The sequence below is a fragment of the Bos taurus genome, chromosome 12, assembly GCF_002263795.3.
Source record: "Bos taurus isolate L1 Dominette 01449 registration number 42190680 breed Hereford chromosome 12, ARS-UCD2.0, whole genome shotgun sequence".
NCBI lineage: Eukaryota > Metazoa > Chordata > Mammalia > Artiodactyla > Bovidae > Bos > Bos taurus.
In genome coordinates this window covers 70,309,762-70,334,681 of record NC_037339.1, presented here as the reverse complement: position 1 = coordinate 70,334,681, position 24,920 = coordinate 70,309,762, and the positions used below count along the sequence as shown (strand labels likewise).

General features: G+C 42.8%; 1 protein-coding gene across 1 annotated transcript in view; it reads right to left on the bottom strand.

The window, feature by feature from the left end:
• LOC100851552 (ATP-binding cassette sub-family C member 4-like) overlaps positions 1 to 24,920 on the bottom strand; it is an 83,811-nt gene that overhangs the window by 4,187 nt on the left and 54,704 nt on the right. Inside the window, 6 exon segments of the mRNA XM_059892173.1 lie at positions 423 to 487; positions 14,513 to 14,599; positions 14,823 to 14,916; positions 20,354 to 20,524; positions 20,526 to 20,546; positions 22,449 to 22,538. Coding sequence (XP_059748156.1) covers positions 474 to 487; positions 14,513 to 14,599; positions 14,823 to 14,916; positions 20,354 to 20,524; positions 20,526 to 20,546; positions 22,449 to 22,538 — 477 coding nt within the window. The 3' untranslated portion in view covers positions 423 to 473.

The following is a 24,920-nucleotide window of genomic DNA, read 5'->3' as shown; positions in this document are numbered from 1 at the left end:
AGTCTGTTGTTCCATACCCAGTTCATACAATGAACTCTGCTTTATTGAACAAATGAGCACTACTCACAATAGGATGCTGACCACTTGAAGTATGTCTACTGAAAACTGAGATGTGAAATAATGGTAAAACACAAAGCTTTTGAAGACAGTATACAACATTTCCTGATCTCAGTGACATTTACATTGAATACATGGAAAATAATATAATTTTGCACATGTTGGTTTAAACACTAATAAGTTTAAATTTTGGGGTTTTTTTGTATTTGAATATAGGTACTAAAAATTTTTTTAATTTCAGTTGTGGTTCAATTTATTTTTCACTATAAAATTCTAAATATATAATTCTACGTATATATTAAGTTTCTAACAACAAAACGAGGGTATCAACATTAGATAAAAAGCAACTAGGAAGGGTAACTCACCTTGGGTCCCAACATAGTAGTTCTAGTCAGAAAGTCTCAGGTCAAACTTCATCAAAGGAGCCGTTCTGTAATGATACATTTAACCCCATGTTTGGGCTTCCCTGGTGGCTCAGAGGTTAAAGCATCTGCTTGCAATGAGGGAGACCTGGGTTCGATCCCTGGGTCAGGAAGATGCCCTGAAGAAGGAAATGGCAACCCACTCCAGTATTCTTGCCTGGAGAATCCCATGGATGTAGGAGCCTGGTGGGCTACAGTCCACGGGGTCGTAAAGAGTCGGACACGACTGAGCGACTTCACTTTCACTTTCTATATCACTATATAGATATATTTCTATATCACTGTATCCATACACAGTTCAGAATCCAACAAGGAAGTATAGCTTGCTTGTATCCCACAAGAGATGCCACTCTCTCTAAATTCATACCAAATTCTGGACCAAAAGTTTGCACCCCTCTCACCAACAATGATGTGTGTATATGTACATTTCACTTAGCATTTTTCAGCAGTCATGAAATTTAAGTCTTCACTTGTTAATCAAAACAGCCGTGGAGGCTATTTCTACCACACCGCTGTATGTCCTACAGGACTGTAACTATTACTCTGCTATCCTAAAACCACTGTTCTTATTTCACATTTAGAATTTCATCCTTCAGCTATCAAGCATTGCCACCCATCTCTTCCCATCAGTCTACTTGGTCAGTTTCCAGAAAACAGCCATCTCTGCTTATAACAGCACTTAGTAGATTCATTTGGGTGTTTTAATACATTTTCCTGGTTTCCTTAAAATAAATGAATAGAAGATGGATAAAATTTACATGATGATATTACCAACCATGCAATGAACACAAGATGGACAGAGCATGAAGTAGAAGAAAGGGGGTTCCTGTTCAGTCTGGTTTGGATGCTCATGGGAAGTAAGCCTATTGATTATATGTTTAACTTTGAAGGGAAACAAACAGTTTGTTTCTGTTTTTTTTTTTTTTTTTTTTACTCCATGGACTGCCGATAGCACATTTAATCATATTTGACAAAATTTGGAAGTGACCAAGATGATAGCCAGTAAGTAAATGGAGAAATAAACTGATCTATCCAGATATGGACTATTATTCCACACTAAAAAGAAACGAGCTGTGAAGTCAGAAAACCAATAGGAGGAAACTTAAATGCTATTACCAAGTGAAGGAAGCCCATTTGATACAGCCATGTGGTGTATGTATTTCTATCTGTATGACATCGTCAATAGGCGAAACTTTGGAGACAATGGAAAGATCCATAGTTGCCAGCAGGGGGTGGTGGGGCTGAGAGATGAATACGTGGAAGACAGAGGATCCTTCTTCCTCTGGGACAAAGAAAATGTTCTGTATAATACCAAAATTAGGGTAATGTCATTGTACATTTGTCCCGCCTCATAGAATGCACAACACCAAGAGTGAACCCTAATGTAAACCACGGTGTTTGGGGGACATTGACGAGTCAGTGTAGATTCACTAGAGGTAGCCGATCTCTCAGTCTGGTGGGGGACGCTGGTAATCGGTGGCTGTGGCGTGTGGGGACATGGATTAGGGGAAAACTCTGCACAGCCCCTCAAAGAAAAGAACACACAAAAGAAGGAAAAGTGAAAAAACAATCTATGAAATGCTGGTAATATATTGGTGAAGTTTATATATCCAAAATGTGAAGTGTTACATTATAGGATATGGAGAAGAAATTTTTTTAAGTCATAGACTGAGGGTCTATATTAACAAAATATCCCCCCATCAACCCTTTAGAGAATTTCATGGGCTTATACAAGATCTGATTAGAGCCATAGCTTTCTTCAACACAATCAAGAAAACTAGAGGGCCAAACTTAACCTTGCTCTTGTCAATTTTTAAAAAGAATTTATAAAACACTACCAAAATTATCCTCATAATCTCCTTTCCATCCCTTGAAAATCATCCTCTGTGGGCCATTTCTCCTTCATCAAACTTTATTTCTGGGTTTATTAAATGTGACTTTCCATTGAGCTAGGAGAAACAGAAGTTGAGCTAAGAAATACACTTATAAGATTAATTTTCAGATTTCCCTAGTGGCACGGTGGATAGAAATCTGCTTGCCAGTGCAGAGGACACAGGTTCAATACCCAGACTGGGAAAATCGTACATGCCGACAAGCAACTAAGTCCCTGCACCACAACCACTAAGCCCTCACTCTTGAGCCCGTGAGCCACAACTGCTGAGCCTGTGTAGTGCAACAACTGAAGTCCGCATGCCTACGGCCTGTGCTGCCCAGCAAGAAAAGCAACAAGAAGAACCCCTGCAATGAGAAGCCTACACAAGGCAACAAAGAGTAGCCCCCAATCCCCGCAAGCAGAAAAGAGCCAGCACAAAGCAACAAAGGCCCACCATGGCCAAAAGTTAATGAACAAACAAAGTTTGGTTTTCAATTCACTAGCAGTACCTGACTATTAATATTTAGTCTCTGTTTTGGATATGCATAGATGTCTTATAGAACACTCAGGCCTTTAAAACCTGAAGAACTCTTTCTCTACATAAAGAAATTTAGGATTCTCTTTTGTTTTCCGAAAACAGACTACCCTTCATTCTGCTTAGACAGTCCACTTGCAACTGCACTCTCAGGAAGCTGTAGGTACAAAAGTAGCAAATTGCATCTAAATGAAATGTGTGTGTCCTACCTTCACAGAGCTTACAGCGTGTACTGGGTCTGCAATTCCCATCCTTGGAGTCACGCTTTGTCCAAAGGGTTTCATTATAATGTGGACAACAGAAATGAAGTCCATTATGTCTTAATATTAACACAAAACTTGTTGAATTTTTTGCTTGGCTTTTTTCTAAAATGTGTTACTGATGTACCTCCATTCTTAGAGTATGCAGAACATGACAATTGTTATTGATTATTTGGTATCCTTACCATCATAATGTATTGTGCCATTTGGAACAATATTCTAACAGCCTAATGTAGCACGGGTATAAGATTTATGGATTTACTTATTTACATTTGGTGCTGTTGCTGTTCTGTGGCTAAGTCCTTGTTTGACTCCTTGTGACCCCATGGACTGCAGCACCCCAGGCTTTCCTGTCCTTCACTATCTGCTGCATTTTGCTCAAACTCATGTCCATTGAGCAGTGACGTCATCCAACCATCTCATCCTCTCTCACCATCTTCTCCTCCTGCCCTCAATCCTTCCCAGCGTCAGGGTCTTTTCCAGTGAGTCGGCTCTTCAATCAGGTGGCCAAGGTATCAGATCTTCAGCTTCAGTATCAGTCCTCCCAGTGAATATTCAGGGTTGATTTCCTTTATGATTGACCAATTTGATCTCCTTGCAGTCCAAGGGAGTCTCACGAGTCTTCTCCAACACCACAATTGGAAAGCATCAATTCTTCAGTGTTCAGCCTTCTGTATGGTCCAAACTCACTTAAACTAATGACTCCTGGAAAAACTATAGCTTCGACCATACAGACCTTTGTGGGCAAAGTGACATCTCTGCCTTTTAGTACACTGTCTAGGTTTTTCAATGTATATACATACACTTAATAGCAACCATTTATCCTTTAACACTTTCATGTCTGTACATTTCTCCTCTGCTTCTCTGCCAGCATTTTACTTTTTGCTACTTTTAAGATGCTCTGTAAGTTAAGAATGAATAGGATTTAAATAAGGATCTGAGGGCCTCTACTAGGAATAATAAGGATGAGTTTGGACATATGATTTACGCAACTTAGATGCCTCTTCTCCTCAGCTGTCTTCTGTAAGACTGAACTTGCCCAAAGAATGACAGCTGAAGACATGAATGTTTCTGTCAGAAGGTGCTTTGGTTTGCTAATGTCTTTATACCTGTTCCTAAATGATTAGTAAAATTTCCCTCTCTTTTTAACATGAGATATTTCAAGAACGCTAAAAAGAAAATTTTTTTAAGTCCTAACTAATACTGAATACTGTGGGTTGACCAATTTGTGGTTGCTTTGGTTCAGTCGCTAAGCCACGTCTGACTCTTTGTGACCCCACAGACTGCACCACTCCAGGTCTTCTGTCCTCCATTAGCTCTGGGAGTTTGCTCAAGTTCATGGCCACTGAGTCAGTGATGATGCCTGACCATCTCATCCTCAGCTGCTCCATTCTCCTTTGGCCTGCAACCTTTCCCAGCATCAGGGTCTGGGAAAGTGAGTTAGCTTTTCCTATCAGGTGGCCAAAGTATTAGAGCTTCAGCTTCAGCATCAGTCCTTCCAGTGAATATAAAGGGTTGATAATCTTAGGATTGACTGGTCTGACCTCCTTGCAGTCCAACAGACTGTCAAGAGTCTTCTCCAGCACCGCACTTGGAAAGCATCAGTTCTTCAGCACTCAGCCTTCCTTATGGTTCAGCTTTTATGGTAGCATGATCCACATGTGGGTTTTGAAACTTGAAATGCATTTGGGTCCAAATGAGATGTTTTGTATGTGTAAAAGACACAGTGGATTTCAAAGACACTATAAAATACTTGTTGGTCTCACTAATAATATTTTATAATTGATTACATGCTTACATAATATTATTTGGACACGAAGGTTTAAAAACATCTTCCTAATATCAATTCCACTAGTTCGTTTTTCCTTTTTAACATGGTTATTATAAAATTTAAAATTAGACATGGGCTTCACCTTATAGCTCTGTGGACAGAAGGTAGGGTGGTAACTCTAAATAAAGCAAGTGGGAAAGGGCGGCTGGCCTTTGGCCCAAAGATGATGGTTTCGGTCCAAAAGCCTGAGGTGCCACCTCTTCAAAGGAGCTGTTCTGCAATGATACATTTAACCCCATGTTATGTATCCATAAACAGTTCAGAATCCAACAAGGAAGTATAGCTTGCTTGTATCCCACAAGAGATGCCACTCTCTCTAGATTCACACCAAATTCTGGACCAAAAGTTTGCACCCCTCTCACCAACAATGATATGTGTATATGCACATCACTTAGCATTTTTCAGCAGTCATGAAACTTAAGTCTTCACTTGTTAAAGAAAACAGCCAGGGAGGCTATTTCTACCACACCACTGTATGTCCTACAAGACTGTAACCGTTACTCTGCTATCCTGAAACCACTTTTCTTATCTCACATTTATAATTTCATCCTTCAGCTATCAAGCATTGCCACCCATCTCTGCCCATCAGTCTACTTGGTCAGTTTCCAGAAAACAGCCATCTCTGCTTACAGTGGCACTTATTGGTAGATTCCATTTGGGTGTTTTAATACATTTTCCTGGTTTCCTTAAAATAAATGAATATAAAATGGATACAATTAACATGATGATATTACTGACCATGCAATGAACACAAGATGAACAGAGCATGGAAGTAGAAGAAAGGAGGTTGCTGTTCAGTCTGGTTTGGATGCTCATGGGAAGTAAGTCTGTTGATTATATGTTTAATTTTGAAGGGAAAGAAATAGTTTCTTTTTAGTTAATGGAATACCTATAGTACATTTAAATAAGATTAAATAATAACTAAATATTATTGTAGTTCCTTAGTAAGTCGTGTCCAGCTCTTTTGTGACTCCATGAACTTCAAACTGCCAGCCTCCTCTGTCCATGGGATTTTTAAGGCAAGGATACTGGAGTGGGTTGCCATTTCATTCCCCAACATTTAATCATATTTCACAGTATTTGGAATTCACCAAGTGATCTTCAACAAATGAAAGGAGAAATAAATTGGTCCATCCAGATATGGACTATTATTCAGCACTAAAAAGTAATGAGCTACCAAGTTAGGACACCACGTGCAAGAAACTTAAACACTTATCACTAAGGGAAAGAAGTCACTCTGAGAAGGCTACATAGTGTGTAGCCTCACTACATTATATCGTCACACAGGCAAAACCGTGAAGACAATGAAAAGATAAATAGTTGCTAGCAGGTGGTGGAAAGGGTGAGGGATGAATAAGTGGAGCACAGAGGATTTTTAAGGAGAAAGAAAATACTATATATGATACCAAAATGATGGAAATGTCATTGTACATTTGTCCAACCTCATAGAATGTACAACACCAAGAGTGAACCCTAAGGTAAACCATGGAGCTTGGCGGACATGATATGTCAGTGTAGATTCATTAGATGTTGCCAACATATCACTCTGGCAGGGAATGCTGGTAATTGGCGGATGTGGAGCATGGGGATATTAGTTAGGGCAAATCTCTGTACATGCCCTTCAAAAGACAAAGAGGAAGGAAGGAAGGAAAAGGGAGAAAAAATCTATGAAATTCTGGTAACATATTAGTGAATTTTATATATCCAAAATACGGAATGTTACAAAACAGGAAATGGAGACAGGTTTTTTTTAAGTTATAGACTGAGGGTCTATATTAACAAAGTATCCCCCTATCGACCCCTTAGAGAATTTCACAGGTTTATACACCATCTAATTGATGTTCAAGCTGGTTTTAGAAAAGGCAGAGGAACCAGAGATCAAACTGCCAAAATCTGGTGGATCATGGAAAAAGCAAGAGAGTTCCAGAAAAACATCTATTTCTGCTTTATTGACTATGCCAAAGCCTTTGACTGTGTGGATCACAATCAACTGTGGAAAATTCTGAAAGAGATGGGAATACCAGACCACCTGACCTGCCTCTTGAGAAACCTATATGCAGGTCAGGAAGCAACAGTTAGAACTGGACATGGAACAACAGACTGGTTCCAAATAGGAAAAGGAGTACATCAAGGCTGTATATTGTCACCCTGCTTATTTAACTTCTATGCAGAGTACATCATGAGAAACGCTGGGCTGGAAGAAGCACAAGCTGGAATCAAGATTGCTGGGAGAAATATCAATAACCTCAGATATGCAGATGACACCACCCTTATGGCAGAAAGTAAAGAGGAAATAAAAAGCCTCTTGATGAAAGTGAAAGTGGAGACTGAAAAAGTTGGCTTAAATCTCAACATTCAGAAAACTAAGATCATGGCATCTGATCCAATCACTTCATGGGAAATAGATGGGGAAACAGTGGAAACAGTGTTAGACTTTATTTTTCTGGGCTCCAAAATCACTGCAGATGGTGACTGCAGCCATGAAATTAAAAGACGCTTACTCCTTGGAAGAAAAGTTATGACCAATCTAGATAGCATATTCAAAAGCAGAGACATTACTTTGCCAACAAAGGTCCATCTAGTCAAGGCTATGGTTTTTCCAGTGGTCGTGTATGGATGTGAGAGTTGGACGGTGAAGAAAGCTGAGAGCCGAAGAACTGATGCTTTTGAACTGTGGTGTTGGAGAAGACTCTTGAGAGTCCCTTGGACTGCAAGGAGATCCAACCAGTCCATCCCAAAGGAGATCAGTCCTGGGTGTTCATTGGAAGGACTGATGTTAAAGCTGAAACTCCAATATTTTGGCCACCTGATGCGAAGAACTAACTCATTTGAAAAGACCCTGATGCTGGGAAAGATTGAGCGCAGGAGAAAAAAGGGAATACAGAGGATGAGATGGCTGGATGACATCACCAACTCGATGGACATGGGTTTGGGTAGACTCCGGGAGTTGGTGATGGACAGGGAGGCCTGGCGTGCTGCAGCTCATGGGGTCGCAAAGAGTCAGACATGACTGTGTGACTAAACTGAACTGAAAAAATTCTAAAAAGTAGTCCAGTGAAGGAGGCACCAACAGCTGTTTTCCAAGTTTTTAGAGTAAAGATTTCCAAGTCATGACATAGAAATTACTGAGCAGCTACCAGTTGTTTGACTGTTATTCCTATATAAAGGCTGTATTAATCCTATAATCCCACATATAATCCTGTATAAGGGCTGGTCCCTGACAGCTCAGCTGGTAAAGAATCTGCCTGCAATGCAGGTGACCCTAGTTCGATTCCTGGGTCGGGGAGATATGCTGGAGAAGGGATAGACTACCCACTACAATATTGCTTGGATTCCCCTGTGGCTCAGCTGCTAAAGAATCCACCTGCAATGCAAGAGACCTGGATTTGATCCCTGGGGTGGGAAGATCCTTTGGAGAAGGGAAAGGCCACCCACTTCAGTATTCTGGTCTGGAGAATTCCATGGACTGTATAGTCCATGAAGTCACAAAGTCGGACATGACTGAGCGATTTTCACTTTTCTGGGGAGACACGGGAGCCCTGAGACTGTCTAGAGAAACATCCTGGAAGAAGACACAGCAAGTGCAGGGGTCCTGAAACAGAACACGCTGGGCTAAAGCACCTTCCTGCATTCACAGCTTGGGGGCAGATGGCTGCTACTGCTGCTGCTTCTAAACCACTTCAGTCATGTCCGACTCTGTGCAACCCCATAGACGGCAGCCCACCAGGCTCCACCATCCCTAGGATTCTCCAGTCAAGAACATTGGAGTGGGTTGCCATTTCCTTCTCCAATGGGTGAAAGTGAAAAGTGAAAGTGAAGTCGCTCAGTAGTGTCCGACTCTTCTTGACCCCATGGACTGCAGCCCACCAGGCTCCTCCATCCGTGGGATTCTCCAGGCAAGAGCACTGGAGTGGGGTGCCAGTCGGGGGGACTCATAAACGGTCAAGTGCACCCACAGAGGGCATGGGCGCCCCCTGGAGGAGCGGGAGGGAACGGCAGGGCCACCTTCCTTCTGGATCCTGTGCACTGCTCCTGGCTCTGGGACAGAGGAACCAGTGTGCACAGACAGATGGGATGAGAAAGGACCCCACAGAGCCCGCACAGCCAGACATCGAGTTGGGGGTGGAGCTGGAAAGGCTGAGGGGGGCAGACGGCAAGGAAGCCTGTTCTCTGTCTGAGGACCTGGAGCTGCTCCCTAAATGTGAAGAGGGGTCTAAGAAGGGCTGGAGCAGGAGAGTGAGCTGTGTAGACAACAGCATGGGAGTCTGATCAGGACAGACCCGAAAACTTGATAATGCAGGAGGCGGGGGTCTGGGATGTGGGGCTGAACCAGGACAGGATCCACAGCTGGACACAGGTGAGACAGCATCAGTTCACCCAAGGCCCCTAACCTTCTGTGGGTGACAGAACCCATTTAGTATTCACAGCATAAATTGTAAAACTCACAACCTTAATGACCTTCCTTCATGACTGAAGGAATCTGTTCATTGTAAGTAGAAGTGTGATTCGTTCACATTTAATACAGAACCCTTCACATGACTAACCTTCCACGTGACCACCATCTCTCACAGCATATTGTTCCATCCAATTCTCTAGCTTGAGAACACTCTCCAGTTGCTGCTGAGTGATTTCCTAAATTTCTTTCATACTCCCTGCTTTTGCTTTAAATCACCCTAGAGAATGTGGTTCTGATTAGCAAACAACTGTCTTAAGCCTGTTTCTCTCAAGTATATATCCAAAGTGGTACACCCAAAATATTTGAGAGGATTTTGTAAATATCTCCTCTGTTCAAAAAATAACTCAGGACAACTTCTGTGATCAGCACACTGTACTTCACACCAATTGCCTTCCCCTGTGACATGGATGCAACAGCCAGTAGGATCTGTTCCTGCCCTGATGGGAAACTTATGCAGATGCTCACAAGATGGGATGACACACATTTGTGAGTTCAAGGTAGGGTCCTGGGAATAAAGATGCTGAGATACGGAGATATGCCAGGAGGGTGGGGGTAGGGAATCGCTGTCACAGCACTAGCTCCTGTCACTGAATTCATGACAAGACACAGGCACTTCTCTAATGAAAAATTCATCAAGTCATGAAAAGGAGAAGGTGGGAGGACAGATCAGAGAACTGGAGGCCACACCACGTGTCATCTGCCCTGTTCTCTCATGTTCTCAAAGATTCAGTGCTACTATGCAGGTTTGTGTAAGTGTTACAATGTATATAACATGAAATTTACCATTTTAACAATTTTAAGCATACAGCCCAGTGGCACTAAGTACATTCACATAGTTGTGCAGCCATCACCACCATCCATCTCCACGACTCTTTCATCACCCCAACACTCAGCACATTTTACAGCCGGGCAGGTCCCACCAAAGACTAATGACCCCAGTGGACGTGGAATCCCAGCTCCTCGTGTCCAGAGCTCAGAGCTCCTCACACGTCTCCCTCTCACACACTGGACTCTGCTGAAATCTCTTCACTTGGCTATTTCTCAGATTCACTTGACACTTTAACCATCAGTTCCTTAGAATTTGATGACAGGAACTTTAAAGAATTAATCATTACCCTTAATTATACTGGACCTAATCTAATCTGACTGGTGTTTAGATGAAGCAGAGACTAAGACACAAGGACAGAGACACAGGACTGCAAATCAATGACGTGGGAACACACCCTCCCACCATGCACAAAAATAAACTCAAAATGGCTTAACGACTTAATCGTAAGACTGTCACCATAAAACTGCTAGAAGAGATTAGAGGCAAACATTCTCTGACATAAATTATACCAATGTTTCCTTAGGTCAGTCTCCTAAGGCAATAGAAATATAAGCAAAAATATACAAAAAGGGCTTTCCTGGTGGCTCACTGGTAAAGAACCCATGTGCCAATGCAGGAGACATGGTTTCGATCCCTGGTCCAGGAGGGTCCCACATACCACAGAGCAACTCAGTCCATGGACCACAACTACCGGGTCTGTGCTCTGGGGTCCAGGAGCCTCAACTACTGAGCCCACACACCCTAGAGCCGGTGCTCTGCTCAAGAGGAGCCACTGAAATGAGAAGCCCACACTGCAACTAGAGAGAAGCCCCTGCTCATCACAACTAGAGAGAAAGCCCCACCAACAAAGAGCCAGCACAGCCATAAACAAATAATTATTTTTAATTAAAAAAAAAGTAAACAAATAGGACCTAATCAAACTTACAAGCTTTTGCACAGTAAAGGAAACCATAAACACAATGAAGAGACAACTTACAGAATGGGAAAAAAATACTACAAGTGACGTGATCAACAAGGGCTTAATTTCCAAAATATACAAACAGCTCATACAACTCAACAACAACAAAAAATCCAATCAAAAAATAGGCAGAACTAAATAAACATTTCTCCAAAGGACAGACACAGATGGCCAAAAGAAGCTCACCATTGTGAATTATTGGAGAAATGCAAATCAAAACTACAATCTGGTATCACCTCACACTAGTGAGAATGGCCAGCATTAAAATAACAGTGGCTGAGGGGGAATGGAGTAAAGAGAACCACTCTACACTGCTGGTGGGATTATCAGTTGTTGCAGGCATTATGGAAAACAGTATGGAGATTCCTCAGAAAACTAAAAACAGAATTATCTTATAATCTGGTAATCCCATTTCTGGGCATATATCTGGGGGAAACTATAAATCAAAAAGACACACACAACCCTATGTTCATAGCAAAACTATTCACAATAGCCAAAACATGGAAACAACCTAAATGTCCATAGACAAATGAATGGGTAAAGAAGATATGATACATATAGATGATGCAATACTACTCAGCCATAAAATAAAAAGAAAGAAAGAATACCATTTGCAGAAATGTGGATGGACCTAGACTTTATCATACTAAGTGAAGTAAGCCAGAAAGAGAAAGATATCACGTATCACTTATATGTGGAATCTAAAAAATGGCAAAAATGAACCTATCTACAAAACAGAAACAGACTCACAGACAGTGAACAGATTTGGGATTGCATGGATGGAGGGGGTGTGGGGGAGAGATGGACTGGGAATTTGGGGTTAGCAGATGTGAACTATTATGTGTATAATGGACAGATAACACAGTCCTATGGTATAGTGCAGAGAACTGTATTCAGGATATTCAATATCCTGAGATAAACCATAACAGAAAAGACTATTAAAAAGAATGTATAGCTGTGTATAACTGAGCCATTTTGCTGTACAATATTGTAACACAATATTGTAAATTAACCATATTTCAATAAAAAAATTTTTATAAGAAAGGACAGAGACACAGGGGTGCTCAAGGACAGAGGGGAGACCACGTGAGGACACCGCGCGGTGGCCACCGCCAGCGGGTGAGAAGGCATGCTCAGCAGAGACCAAAGCTGCCCACGCACTGAACTCCCAGCCTCGACAACCATGAGAGAATCAATTTCTATAGGTTCTCTAAGCACCTCCATCTGTGACAGTTTGCTATAGACTGAATGCTTTTGTCCTCAAAATTCATGCATTAAAACCTAATCCTCACTGTGTTGGTATTAGGAGGTGGGGCCATCAGGAGGTGATTGGGTCATGAGGGTGGAGCCTCCATGAAAGGGATTAGTGTCCTGATAAAAGGAACCACAGGGCTGCCTCACCCTTCCAGCACAAGAGGACACTGGAATCAGACCCTCACCAGATGCTGAATCTGCCAGCACCCTGACTTGGACTTTCTCAGCCTCCAGAACCGAGATAGATAAACTTCCATTATTTCTAAGCCACCCAGCTCTGGTTCCTGTGAGAGCAGCCTGGATGGACACAGTCCTAGAAACTAATACAGGACCTGACAACGAGAATTCCCAAACAGCTTCTCTCTACCGAACACCCCGCCTCCTCCAGGCGAGGATGTGCCTGTTGTCCTCCTCACAGCCCTGCTTCCTCCTCCCTCCACACCTGAGCTTCTCCTCTTCCTTCAGCAAAGGACTGGGTCCTCTTCTCAGCCTCCACATATCTGCCCAGCCCGCAGGCCCCAGGGCACTGCCCGCCCAGCCCCGGGCACAGGGAACCTTCCAACTTCAGTGAAACCCTCCAGCTGCCACTTCCGCTTCCACTTAGTACTTCCTACCCTGTATGGAAACTCTCTAAACCATGACTCTGCTGAGCTTTCCCAGGCATCTGTCTTAACCAGCTCCATGTAGAGACAGGTTCCTCAAAGGCAGGAATGAGAGCTGGGCATCCTAGTCTCCCTTATTCTGCCCAGTGTGGTCCTTCCCCTCTCCTGGCTCACCGTCCTCCTTATAAACTGAGAGGCTTTGTGTAGGAACATCTGTAAGGGCATCGATCTCAGTGTATACAGCAGGACATTAATAAGTGCAGCTGGAAAGCTCGTTGGCTTTACAAGGTGAACAACAGCAAGGGAACTAACTGTGGGGTAGATGTGGAGGCTGTTTCAGAAAAAGCGAATTCATGAGGCTTACAAAGAGGCCAGTCTAGACTCCACCGGAGGCGTCAGTCAGCGTGTGTTAGGACAGAAAAGCATCAGAGCTCTTCTCCTCCAGGAGTTCTGTGGCCAAGAAAGAGCCACTGACAACAAATTCCAGAAATAAAGTGAGAGTCAGGACTTCAACCAAGATACCGAGTTTCAAATTCAAGGTAAACCTACACAAGGGTCTAACTATTAATTCTAGTAAGAATCCATGAAGCAATGTAAAACAACTGAGTTATACTCAGATGTGAAATAAATCATTTGTAAATTTTAGTCTTTATTAAGTATTTCCAAAGCAACAGATTAATTAATAAGCAAAAACCAATAGTCTTTCCATGGAAGTCCTATGTTGGTACTGAAAACTTCACTTCTAATGTGCCTTCAGGAGAAGGTAATGGCACTCCACTCCAGTACTCTTGCCTGGAAAATCCCATGAACGGAGGAGCCTGGTGGGCTGCAGTCCATGGGGTTGCTAAGAGTCAGACACGATTGAGCGACTTCACTTTCACTTTTCACTTTCATGCACTGGAGAAGGAAATGGCAACCCACTCCGGTGTTCTTGCCTGGAGAATTCCAGGGATGGGGGAGCCTGATGGGCTGTCGTCTATGGGGTCACACAGAGTCGGACACGAGTCAAGTGACTTAGCAGAAGCAGCAGCAATGTGCCTTCAACACGCAATGGAGGAAAAAGGACTGGCATCCAGTTACCAGGTTACCAAGTCCTACTCTCCAATTTAAAATTTTTACATTGCCTTGCTTATCCCTGGGGTCTGGATCCATCAACTGCAAGTCATGGGGGAATCTGCCATCTATCCCTCTCTCCCTAAAGCATGGACCCCACTCTCCTCCACACACTGGAAGCACCTGCTGTATTTTCCTCTCCTGACCTCATCATGATATAAGATTTCTCTATGATGGATCTTCTGTGGAGGGAAGAGAAGGGAGGGAGGAACACCAGAGCAGAGGGAGTTGAGTCTCGCACAAAGGCTTTCCTGAGCTCCCTTTCCTGATCCCTTCAGGGTTCCTGGAAAGAAAAAATGATATAAAACACATGCAAACTCACTGTTAGAACAAGTGCCTGCTGACTTCTGCGTCCACTGAGCTGAGTGGATTGTCCAGGAGGTAGATGTCTGCATCCTGATACATGGCTCTAGAAAATGTGGAGAGATGTCAGGAAAGGACACTTCACACTCCCTGGGTCTCATCTCTGAATCATGATGGTGTCCGACAACACCAGGTTCCTTCTACAAGCCCAGGGAAAGGGCCAAGACCTTGCTTCACACAGGCCCACCCAGTGAGCAGGGTCTGTGTGTTCATGTCCACTAGGAGCCTCAGAGGAAGAGGGGCAGGATGGCAACTGAAACCCCATTTACCTGGCGAGGCTGACAGGGCTTTCTGTCCTTCACTCAGTGGGGTTCCTCCATCTCCTGCCACAGTTAGATCTCTTTCCTTCAAATTCTGAAAATCCTGTGTGGAGATAGAAAATGGAAAAAAGAAAAATGTTTAAAATGTGTCCTCCTGCCATCCTAACCTTTTAGCATCAGTTCTTCATACAAGTGTTTAATCAACAGCAATGTGCTTATTTCATAGTGACTAAATTGGAACCAGGAAAATTAAACTCTCAGGGCTTTTCACTTTTTTCATTCTGTATTTTTTCAAAGCATTTATGCATTTTACCACTTTAACACGTATTTATTGAGGATTGGCTATACACCAGGCACCATTCTGGGCACAATGAATTCTGCCACGAGGAAACGGAGCTCTTAGAATTTCTTTCCGTGCTGGGAGATAGGTGATATGGAAAATTAACCTGAGCACAAGGACTGAGGACAAGAAGGAAAAGGAAGCCGGCTCAGGGGGATGGAGAGTGAAGGAGGGAAGTGAGTCCACACTGGGGTGTGAGGGCTCTCCTCAGAGAGGGTGTGAGCAGATCTGGGGGTGGGGAGGGGCTCAGGCAGACCTGGAGAGGCTGGTCCTCACAGAGGGAGGGGTGAGTGCAGGGGCTATGGGGAGATGCCCAAGGGGTTCAGGACAAGGAGGCAGGAGAGCAGAGTGAGAATGAGGGGGTGAGGGTGGAGACAGAGCAGGAGGAGCCTGGGGGCACTCCAGTAAAAGGAGGGGGGGGTGGGGAGGACTGACATGGTCTGAGGTTTACAAGGAAACTCCTGTGCTTTGCAGAAACCAGGCAGTAAGTGGGGAAGGGTAAAGGTAGATACAAGTGAGGACATTACTGGAATAAGCTAGAAAACAGTGGGAATGGAGAGACGGGGTTACACTCCAGACACATTTGGAAGGCAGAGTTGTAAGACCTGCGGACAGGATGGGTGTGGGCTGTAAAGAGAAGAGGAGACTGTGGTGTCTGGAGTGAAGAAGGGGAAGGACAGGGTCTCCATTTACTGAGTGGGGGAAGATGGTGGAGGCAGGTTTAGGAGACATCACTTGTGGACAAGCTGAGATGAGCTCTCGGTGACATCACGGTGCAGCTGGACATGCAGGTGCAAAGGTCTGTGCTAGAGACACAGGTGTGAGAGCTGGAAGCCCAAGAGGTGAAGGCACAGGACTTGTTTTATCTCAAGTTACCAGTTTTCCTGATCTTGGTCTCTGCTTCTCACTTTCAGAGAAGGGATAACACCTCACCAATGTCTTCACAGTGATAATTAAGGCAATTCATAGAGTGACAGACAAGGTCTGTAGAGAAATGGGAGCAGAAAGAGCAGGCTGGGCAGGAAAACCAAAAGGAAAGAAACAACGTGCTTGAGGGACACCAAGCAGATCAGCTGGACTAAGTAGATGCTTGTCTGTGAAAGCAGGAAAAACTCAAAGTTAAGAAGGATATGAAGCTTTGACTTGAGGATCTGGGAATCTACCATAAGCTATATTTGAATATTATTTAAGAAGTAAATGGACAAATCAGTCTATTTTCCCCAGAGTATCTAGGGAAATTAAAAAAACAATGACAACAATATCCCCCAATAACAAGATAACTATCAGGTTTTGTTACACAATTATTATGTTAGAAATCTTTGAATTATCTACTAAACCCCTCAGGCATCAACCTAAGATACACAGCAGTTCCTTTCTGCAGATGACGCCCTCACTCTCTGTTTCTACTTTAGCAAATTTGGGGAGAAAACGGGTAGCACACTGGAGTCTGCATGAGAAACAAGTCCTTTGATCTCCCTAAGTCTCACATTCCTCTTCTACAGAATGTGCTACAAAAACAAGAGTCACTAAACTCAAAAGTGAGAACACCCTCTATAAATGGAAAAAGGACTGGAATTGATTGTAATTTGCAACTGGTGGCTGATGCCTATTTTCCCATCAAACCAACAGTGGGACCACATTCACAGTGTGGGTCATAACATGCAAAGCATATGACCATAAAGAGAAGAAAGAGTGTCCATCGTAACCCTCCCTCCCTGACAGGCACACAGACACACAGGGTCCCTGCTCACTCAAAGCTTAAGTAGGTTATATCCAATGAAAGGCAGCAACTGATCTGTCATGAAAATTCATCATTCTTTCATCATCTTTCATTGTTGAGTTCAGAAGTTATTACCATCTCTCGATTTGGTTTTCATGAACAACAATGAGCCACTTTAAACAGGTTCCCAGCCCTACATACACACATACGCACACACACATATATTGGCCTCTGTTTCACTGTTGAAGTCCTTGAAAACTGCTCCACTTAACTTGAGGAGCCTGATAGGCTGCAGTCCATGGGGTCGTGAAGAGTCGGACATGACTGAGCGACTTCACTTTCACTTTTCACTTTCCTGCATTGGAGAAGGAAATGGCAACCCACTCCAGTGTTCTTGCCTGGAGAATCCCAGGGACGGGGGAGCCTGGTGGGCTGCCGTCTATGGGGTCGCACAGAGTCAGACACGACTGAAGTGACTTAGCAGCAGTAGCTTTTATGCTTTGATTCTACATTGTTTCATTTTGCTTAACAAAATAGTAACACGTCATAGCACAGCAACCTTAACCATGTTCTAGAAAAAGCACCTAAATCCACACATTCACTTAGCACAGTTAGGGCACAAGAAACAGGCTCTCTCTGAGTTTGGTAGCAAGACTGTGACTGTGTTGTTGACTCTGAACATTATTTATGGACCAGCCCCAAATGGGAAAACCATTTCACAGGATTTGCAACAAAATCCAAGTCAGGCTAAATTCCTAGCCACCATTTTCCAATTAGGTTAAAGGGAAAAGCCTGACTTGCATATAGACTACAATTCCCCAACTGACAGGTGTTCTTATTCACGTTATTTTCCTTTAAGTTTCCCCAATTCTCACTGGACAGAAGACACACACACTAGAGGCAAACTAGGAAATGGCAAAGCAGATCTGATGCCATCCATCCAGAAGTACATCAAGGGCCCTTCAGTGATGGTGGAGACGTACAGTAGAAGCACCACGGAGCAGACTGCTGAAATGGTAAATGTGGGTCCGGACGTGAGGCCCTGGCAGAGGAGGGCTGGACTCTAGAGTCAAGCAGCAGGAGCCCTGCTTCCTTCACAGCTTTTCTTCCATATGGAATCACCCCTCCTCTCACAGCCTGTCAATATCCTGCCCATTTTCCCACGCTCATCCCAAGTGTACTCTCGCATGAAACCATCTTGGACTCATCTCTACCTGCTGGGTTCCTAAGGCTCTGTTTACACCTCTCATCTCTCATGAAAGACCATCTTATTCTGCTCCATCATTTGTACACATGTACATGGCTTCTCTCAGGTCATGGGGGGTAAGATCTGTGCACCAAGCTCTGTGCTGGACCCTGATGCTGATTATCTCTAATCCTCACAACAAGCTCACAGGAAGCACTGGCCCCATTTCACAGATGAGGAAACTGAGACTAAGTGAGGTCGTATCACTGGTCTGAGGATGGTCAGCTGTTAAACAGAAGAGCTGGAATCTGAACCAGATCATGTCCTTTTGAACCACTTCATAGCCTATTGTTCTTTCACATCACATGGCCCAGGGGGTGACCAAAGATTATATCTGAAATGAAGGCAACACTAAAATAACTCAAGTCTCGCAGGCCTCTATACCTAGACACAGAAGGATCTTATTATCTATGATTGTCAAGGCAACCTGAAAAGAAAATGTCCAAGTTGCCAGGAATGTGTAAATATGAAAGTATAAACTTACAGGCGTCCAAGAGGGCTTTGTAAGGTCAAGCAATATATATGGGAAAATATCAAACCAGAATTTATCAACATGATACCTGTAACTAGGTAATGCCTAAAACTTTTTAAAATCCTTAAAAGATTTTTTTAAACTTGTTTTAAAAAATTAAGTTTTTAAAAGTGGTTAATGATAATATAAAATGTTACATACTATATTGCTTATGGTAACAGAATATGTTTATTGATGATTTATGTGGCATCTGGCCCCATTCAGTTCAATTCAGTCACTCAGTCATGTCTGATTCTCTGTGACCCCATAAATAACACGCCAGGCCCCCCTGTCCATCACCAACTCCCGGGGTTCACCCAAACTCATGTCCATCAGGTCGGTGATGCCATCCAGCCACCTCATCCTCTGTCGTCCCCTTCTCCTCCTGCCCCCAATCCCTCCCAGCATTAGAGTCTTTTCCAATGAATCAACTCTTCACATGAGGTGGCCAAAGTACTGGAGTTTCAGCTTCAGCATCAGTCCTTCCAATGAACACCCAGGACTGATCTCCTTTAGAATGGACTGTTTTGATCTCCTTGCAGTCCAAGGGACTCTCAAGAGTCTTCAACACCACAGTTCAAAAGCATCAATTCTTCAGCACTCAGCTGTCTTCACAGTTACTTCCTGGCAAATAGATGGGGAAAAGGTAGAAATAGTGACAGATTTTATTTTCCTGGGCTCAGAAATCACAGCAGACAGTGACTGCAGCCATGAAATTAAAAGATGCTTGCTCCTTGGAAGAAAAGCTGTTACAAACCTAAACAGTATATTAAAAAGCAGAGACATCACTTTGCCAACAAAGGTCCACATAGTCAAAGCTATGGTTTTTCCATTAGTCACGTATGGATGTGTGAATTGGACCATAAAGAAGGCAGAGTGCCAAAGAACTGATACTTTTGAATTGTAGTGCTGGAGAAGACTCTTGAGAGTCCCGTGGACTGCAAGGAGATCAAACCAGTGCATACTTAAAGGAAATCAACCCTAAATGTTCATTGGAAGGACTGATGCTAAAGCTGAATTTCCAATACTTTGGCTAACTGATACGAAGTGCCAACTCATTGAAAAAGACCCTGACACTGGGAAAGATTGAGGGCAGGAGGAGAAGGGGACAACAGAGGATTAGATGGTTCAATGGCATCACCGACTCGATGGACATGAGTTTGAGCAAGCTCCAGTAGATGGTGAAGGACAGGGAGGCCTGGCCTGCTGCAGTCCATGGAGTCGAAAAGAGCTGGACAGGACTTTGTGACTGAACAACAACAATGAAATACTTACAGATGAACTTATCTGAGATCTAGGATCTGCTTTGGAATACTGGGGGATGGGGTGGGGTGTTGGGTGGAGGGGTGGCACAGGGCAGGGGTAAAGACCCAGCAAGACTGGCCACCAGCTGACCCCGGCTGAACCTGGGGGTGCAAACATGAGGGTTCATTACATGGCACTCTCTATTCTTCAAATTTTGTTAACTGTCCATTAAAAAAAGAATCTAAAAGTGAATGATACTTCACCAAATGAAACAAAGGCATTCTATGACCATCATTATCACACCAGAATTAAAACAGCAACATATATGACTTCATACTTACCCAGAAGTCCAGCATAAAGCAACAAATAAGACCTTTCAGATTCAAAAAAAAAAGAACTTTTAACAAACCTTAGAGCTTAAATCAATGTTATCATTATTTGAAATTCAACTACATGCAACTCAAGAGTCATTACTCACCTCTTCCAAAGCACAAGCCTTTATTACTTCTTCATATTGTTCTTCTTCATATTTCTTCCCAAATAAAATGTTACTCTTCACAGTTCCTGGAAACACCCAGGGCTGCTGAGAAACATATGCGATCCTCCCGAGCACGCTGACCTTCCCCTGGCTTGGGGGCAGCTCCCCTAAGCACAGCTCTTAACAGTGACGACTGCAACAGACGGAAACACACACAGGTGAACAGGGTGCACTTAGAATGGAACACGACCCACAGCAGAGCCAACACCACCCTGGTGCTTGATACACGATATCAGAAGACTATAAAGTACAGCTTTGGATACTGCAGGGAAAAAAATGGAAAAGAGCATTATTGGTCACCGTAAACTAAAGGTTGATAAGGAATATTAACACAATAACAATCTACTCTGCCTGAGTTCCCTCAGATGAAATGCTCTACTCAGCAAAGACTAAGAATGTTTAACATCCTTTTCTAGCAGAGTAGACAAGCAGGATGTGTATTTTCTGTATCTGATGTTTAATGCAGTTGTTCCTGCATCTGAGTATCTTTTACTTGACAAATACTTGTTTTTAAAAAGCTATGTGGGGCTTCCCTAGTGATCCAGTGGTTAAGAATCCACCTTCCAGGATGGGAGGAAGGGATAATTAGGAGTTCAGGATGGACAGGTAGGTACACACTGCTGTATTTAAAATGGATCACCAGCAAGGACCTACTGCACAGCTCATGGAACTCTATTCAATGTTATGTGGCAGCCTGGATGGGAGGGGAATTTGGGGGAGAATGGATACATGTGTACGTATGGCTGACATACACCCTTCACTGTTCATGTGAAACTATCACAACATTGTTAACTGGCTACACCCCAGTACAAAAGGAAATGCTAAAAAAAAAAACAATAATTATATCCAAATAATAAACACTGAAAAAAAGAAGAATCCATCTTCCAATGCCAGAGGCTCTGGTTAGATCCCTGGTCCCCTAGTGGGGGAACTAATATCCCACATGCCCAGGGCAACTGAGCCCACATGCCACAATTAGAGATGCTATGCACTGTAACGAAGACCCAATGCAACCAAACACATAAATAAGTATATTAAAAAAATTGATAACTATGTGTGAAAAATATATCAGAAGATTATTATTTAAAAGAACTCTGAGGTTGATGTATTTGAAGACCAGAAGTCCATCATGCCCAGGGGATTCAAGTCCTGGGCTCTGTGACAACCTAGGAGGGTAGGATGGGATGAGAGGTGGGAAAGAGGTTCAAGAGAGAGGAAACATATGTATACCTATGGCTGATTCATGCTGATGTATGGCAGAAACCAACACAATATTGTAAAGTGATTATCCTCCAATTAAAAATAAATTTTTAAAAAACTCCTTCATGGAGGAAATCATCACCCTCTCGTGTGCACATCCCACATTTAGGTTTCTGTATTTTGTTGTACAAAACACAGGACACTAAGTGCACATGTACATGTCCTTCATATCTCTTGTAACACAGAGAAATGACATGCCTATGTCCACATCATCAGAGCACTCACCACACTGGGCTGAAATAGTCTGCCTGCATATCTGTCTTGCCCCAGAACCTGGTTGCCTCTGGAGGACAGAGGTGTCAAGATCTGGCTCATGTCTATATCTTTAGCTCCAGTACATGGCTGCACATTCCCTAATGTGCACTGATGGGACCAAGTCAAGTCACATGAAGAAATGCTCAGAGCTTCCTGGAAGAGCCTTCACCACCTCCAGACTTCCTGGAGGGGCCACTGTGACAAAAAGAAGTCCCCACTGTCTCCATCCATCCTGAACAGCTGCCACATAGATAATCTCCTTCACTGAGACGTCCAAACTCCCCACGAGCAGTTCCCAACCATGTCACATGAAGCATCAAGAAGGAAAACACAATGTGCATTTATCCCGATGTATTTGGCCATGAAACCTTTTTGCAAAACTAATGTACTTAGAGAAACATCTTTCTAGATATACCCAATTCTAGCTCAAACTGAGTCACACTCAGCTCTGGGCTCCACTCTGAGGTCTGAACAGGGGCTGTGGCATTGCATCAGGCTGACAAAAGGCATCACAACTTACCCTTCCTGCGCCCACAGGTCCAACCACAGCTAACAGTTCACCAGGTCTGACAGTAAAGGAAAGGCCTTGGAGGGTTGGGGTCTCTGATTCCTGCAAATTAAAGTTTATAAAAATGTACCCATTTCAATAAAGTAATACACATGACTTTAAAAAGTAGAAAAAATAATGTAATAGTCACTGATATCCTGACATTAACTCACATTTTTCTCCTTCCTATTTTAAGATACTGTGTCCCGAAGGCCTTTTCATCCAATCCTATGACTTAGGGGGTTTGAAGTAGTTTTGTTTGTTTGTTTAATTTTTTAACTTTACAATATTGTATTGGTTTTGCCATATATCAACATGAATCCACCACAGGTATACACATGTTCCCCATCCTGAACCCTCCTCCCTCCTCCCTCCCCATATCATCCCTCTGGGTCGTCCCAGTGCACCAGCCCCAAGCATCCAGTATCGTGCATCTAAGTTGCCTTTAGGAAGCCTCTTTCTTTTACCAGATTTACATATGGATTCAGCTCTAGACACCCACAGAATTTAGTAGCAGACATGACAAGGCATCTTCCTGAAATGCAAACTGAATGATGCACACTACTTTATTAAAATAATGTACTTAATACAATATCCAGTGTAGAAGGTTTTTAATCATTTATAAGTTTTCATCAGGACCCTTGGTTTTAACTGTTTCATTAATCTCCACAAAGCAGCAGCATAAGTACCTGGCATGCCTGGCCTTTTACTAAATAAATAAATTGAAAGTGAAAGTCGCTCAGTCCTGTCCAATTCTTTGCAATCCCATGGACTATAAAGTCCATGGAATTCTCCAGGCCAGAATACTAGAGTGAATAGCTTTTTCCTTCTCTAGGGGATCTTCCCAACCCAGGGATCAAACCCAGATCCCCCACATTGCAGGAGGATTCTTTACCAACTGAGCCACAAGGGAAGCCCAAGAATACCAGACAGGTAGCCTATTCCTTCTCCAGGGGATCTTCCCAACCCAGAAATCAAACTGGGGTCTCCTGTATTGCAAATGGATTCTTTACCAACTGAGTTATAAGGGAAGCCCTAAATAATTTGAAAGCTCCACTAATCTCTCCATTTTCTTTTGATAGAACAAACCTCAGTAATGCTCAATAAGCAAACAGGCACTTTATATTAAGAAGTCACTCTTGGTAAATTAAGTCTTATAAGTAATCTTCAAAGCTCTAAAGAGAGCTTTAATTCAACACCAACAACAAAACAATGGGTAATAAAGAAATTAATTATGACACCATGGGTCAGAGTGATAAAGCCTCAATTTTATACACGATACATGCATTATGTGTCCTGGCTAAACAGGGCAATAAAGTACTCCTACTGTAAGAAAAATATAAAGCATGAAGGTATATATGACAACACATAATCCAACTCAAGGGTGAAGGACAAAGTACTCCTCATGCTGATCACAGGTCACATTCCAGAGAGACCTAGAGTATCTGCATGTCTTTACATATCTTTAGTGTTAAGAAAATAGTAACTGCTATGTCAAAAAAAAAAAAAAAGGTTTCATGTTATTAAGTAAAACACCCAAAAGACTAAAGGCATAGAGTCTGGATTAAAAGTCTGGAATAATCATCAAATTGAAATTTTTTTCTAGAAAAGACTGAACTAATTAAACAACATTCACATACTTAAAAAATGACAATGATTTTTCATCACCAAAAAAACTAGTTTCAGATTTTAGGAAGGAATGATCTACCAAAAGAAGCTACATTTTCATATGCAAGAAACATTTTTTAAGCCTTTTAAGCTTCTCCACTTTCCCCCTCAGTCAGTCTCTCCCATCAAGAAGCTTTCATAAGCCTCTTAACCATCTTCATCAGCAGGCAGACAGACTGAAAACCACAATCACAGAAAACTAACCAATCTGATCACATGGACCACAGCTTTGTCTAACTCAATGAAACTATGAGACATGCCATGTAGGGCCACCCAAGACAAACGGGTCATGGTGGAGAGTTCTGACAAAATGTGGTCCACTGGAGAAGGGAATGGCAAACCACTTTAGTATTCTTGCCTTGAGAACCAGATGAACAGTATGAAATGGCAAAAAGATAAGACACTGAAAGATGAACTCCCCAGGTCAGTAGGCGCCCAATATACTACTGGAGATCAGTGGAGAAATAACTCCATAAAGAATGAAGAGACGGAGCCAAAGCAAAAACAACACCCAGCTGTGGATGTGACTAGTGACAGAAGCCAAGTCCAATGCTGTAAAGAGCAATATTGTAGATGAACCTGGAATGTTAGGTCCATGAATCAAGGCAAATTGGAAGTGGTCAAACAGGAGATGGCAAGAGTGAACATTGACATTTAAGGAATCAGCAAAATAAAATGACTGGAATGGGTGAATTTAACTCAGATGACCATTGTATCTACTACTGTGGGCAAGAATTCCTTAGAAGAAATGGAGTGGCCATCGTACTCAACAAGAGA